This window comes from Limanda limanda, chromosome 11, assembly GCF_963576545.1.
Source record: "Limanda limanda chromosome 11, fLimLim1.1, whole genome shotgun sequence".
NCBI classification, from domain to species: Eukaryota; Metazoa; Chordata; class Actinopteri; order Pleuronectiformes; family Pleuronectidae; genus Limanda; species Limanda limanda.
In genome coordinates this window covers 14,066,686-14,069,726 of record NC_083646.1, presented here as the reverse complement: position 1 = coordinate 14,069,726, position 3,041 = coordinate 14,066,686, and the positions used below count along the sequence as shown (strand labels likewise).

Sequence of the window (3,041 nt, the reverse complement as noted above, 5' to 3'; positions counted from 1 at the left end):
ACAGAGCCTGGATAGGACTGGAGGCCAGAGCTGTGAGAACGTGGCACTGGTCCTGGCCTGATCATCCAGTGGATTTTTTAAACTGGAAGGCAGGAGAACCACTAGAAAACAATGAGGATGCATGTGCGGCATTGGATCAAGGTGGCGAGTGGTTTGAAAGTGACTGTGGAACGAGGAGAAGTTTTGTGTGTCGTGGTAAGTGAAACTGTTGGTTTTTTTCACATTAAAAAAAATTCCTGGTTAAAAGCAGAACCGCTTTGTATTGTATGTGATAAAAAATGTCAATCCTTGGCACTTGCAGGTAACAGTGAATCTAGTCCTCCCATATTTATCGCCAGCACCATGTCATGGAGGAATGCTCAGACTCACTGCAGGAGCCTGTCACTTGATCTGGTGAACATACTCTCAGAGAAACAGAATGAGGAGGCACATAATGTGTCCACGTCACAAATTGTTTGGATCGGCCTCTTCAAAGATCCCTGGGGGTGGTCGGACGGAAGCAACGCATCGTTCCGTTACTGGAAACCATCTCAGCCTAACTACCAAAGAGATCAGGATTGTACTGCTGCCATATTCAAAGATGAAGGGCTGTGGAATGACTTGAGGTGCAGGAGAACATTTAAGTTTATCTGTCAGGGGGGTAAGTTGTTGTTCTTTATTCGTAGAATACTGTAGAAAAGTTTCCTACACAATTTACAACAGAGCTACATCTGTCCTCTTCTCCGTGTCTATTCATTTGTTACTGATTTTTACAGCAAGGAAATTAAGTCCAACAACCACCAGTCCGACAACGACACAGAAGGCGACGACCACAAGTCAACTGCCAACACATGCAACGACTCTTCCCAACACCTCTCCTCAGGAGGTCATGACAACATTGACTTCCACTACTCCGGGTAAGTTGTTGTTCTTTATTCGCAGAATACTGTAGAAAAGTTTCTTATACACTATACAACAGAGCTACATCTGTCCTCCTTTCTGTGTCTATTCATTCGTTACTGATTTTTACAGCAAGGAGTTTAAGTCCAACAACCACCAGTCCGACAACGACACAGAAGGCGACGACAACAAGTCAACTGCCAACACATGCGACGACTCTTCCCAACACCTCTCCTCAGGAGGTCATGACAACATTGACTTCCACTACTCCGGGTAAGTTGTTGTTCTTTATTTATGGAATACTGTAGAAAAGTTTCTTACACACTATGCGCTACATCTGTCCTCCTTTCTGTGTCTATTCATCGTACTGATTTTTACAGCAAGGAATTTAAGTCCAACAACCACCAGTCCGACAACGACACAGAAGACGACTACAACAAGTCAACTGCCAACACATGCGACGACTCTTCCCAACACCTCTCCTCAGAAGGTCATGACAACATTGACTTCCACTACTCCAACCAAACAACCAAACACGACCAGTATTACCACAGAAGGAGGAACAATTGCCACTGACCCGACAACTGCAAATACCACAGATGTTGCACACAGCACCTCAAGCACTGAGGTCAACAACACAACTCGTGAGCAAGTGACCACCACTACCCAGAGCACAACACAGCTTTCAACTATAAATTCCACAGGAAACAATCAGTCTGTTCTTCCAGGTTTGTTGACAGTAATGCCATTTGATCATTTTGCATGTTTTTGCAAAATTTGCATCCAATGTACTTCCTGCAACACAGATTGAAGGGTTGTTTCTCTTTGTGCTGTCTTCCTAAAGGAAATCTGATACTGATCCAGCAAAACATGACCTGGATTGATGCGATGACTTACTGCAGGGAGCACCACAATGACCTCGTCCACGTTACAACCAAAGAAATTCAAGAGGAGGTGGCTGAAAAGGCGAAGAACGCCACCTCACCCCACGTTTGGCTCGGCCTACGCTACACCTGCAAGTTAAACTTTTGGTTCTGGACCAGGTCGACGTCGGCCTGCTACCAGAACTGGGCCCCAGGACAAGGCCCTGAACGGACATATAACTGTGGTGTTACAGGCGCCACTGAGGCCACTGGGAGGCAGCAGTGGGTCGGCTTGCCTGAGACAGAGAGACTGAACTTCATCTGCTCTGCATGTGCTAGCTGAGTGTGGAGGGCCTGTGACACTGCAGATGAAGTAGAACCTGCAGTTGGAATCATTCTGTGTGAAGGATTAACACCTTTGTGCTGTTTATATTCATATTGTTTTTCATGGTTGATCTTACATGCATGATTTTGACTATTGAAACGCTAAGCCTGTGAACTGTGACGGACTTCAGCAGTGGTATCATGGGTGTTTTAATGTTCACATGTGACGTCATACTTTTACCTTTGTTAAAACACAGCTGCCTTCTCTATTGTTGAGCCTGAATTTCATTATATATGGAAAAACTTGTGCAGCATGGAGGCGTGCACATTCACAGTCATGGGCAGCAAGAGTAATGCGAGAACACTGATCTGCTCTATGCCTTTCACTCTGGGGTTACTATTTGCATGTTGACCCCTTGGGTTGGGCCCCAAGATTGTCCTTTTTAGACCACCGGAGTATGGCCCTGATTCTGACTGCCGGCTGCCCTCACTGACCTGACCTTCGCCGGCAGCCACACGAAAGACAGATCTCACAGACCCTCACCTTCCTCACTGCACACTCGACATACACGGAGCATCTATAACCATGGGACCCATTTCAGCAGTGAAAACTGCAATTATTAGATCTCAAACTGTACAACATAAATACAACCGTGAACAGACTCTTTTTACTCTCGTCGGACTGACTCAATCATGGCTGGGAAATTTAACTTGAATTTTTTTACTTTGCGCAACACAGTACAACCTTCCTTACTTTTTTGAAATAATATCTCCACATACTTGTTCGAATAAGCTTTAGTGCATGTTAACATCAACGCTCCTTCTGGTCAAAAAAGAAGAAAACTGTGTTAAAAGAGACACAACACGGGAAATATTCATTGTGATGGCTGTCACATAAAACTATTGGAAAATAAATGATATTTGGTTTGCGCTGACTTCATAAAAGACCAACTGACAATAAAATTATATTTAAAT

At 44.5% G+C, this 3,041-nt stretch overlaps 1 protein-coding gene across 1 annotated transcript; it reads left to right on the top strand.

Annotated features, from left to right (window-relative positions):
- The first annotated feature begins 342 nt into the window (after positions 1–342).
- Positions 343–2,085, top strand: LOC133014550 (lithostathine-1-alpha-like). Its single transcript, XM_061081817.1, has 2 exons — positions 343–524; positions 1,719–2,085. Exons 1-2 carry the CDS (start codon positions 343–345, stop codon positions 2,083–2,085), a joined length of 549 nt encoding a protein of 182 aa, XP_060937800.1.
- Positions 2,086–3,041: the final 956 nt, after the last annotated feature.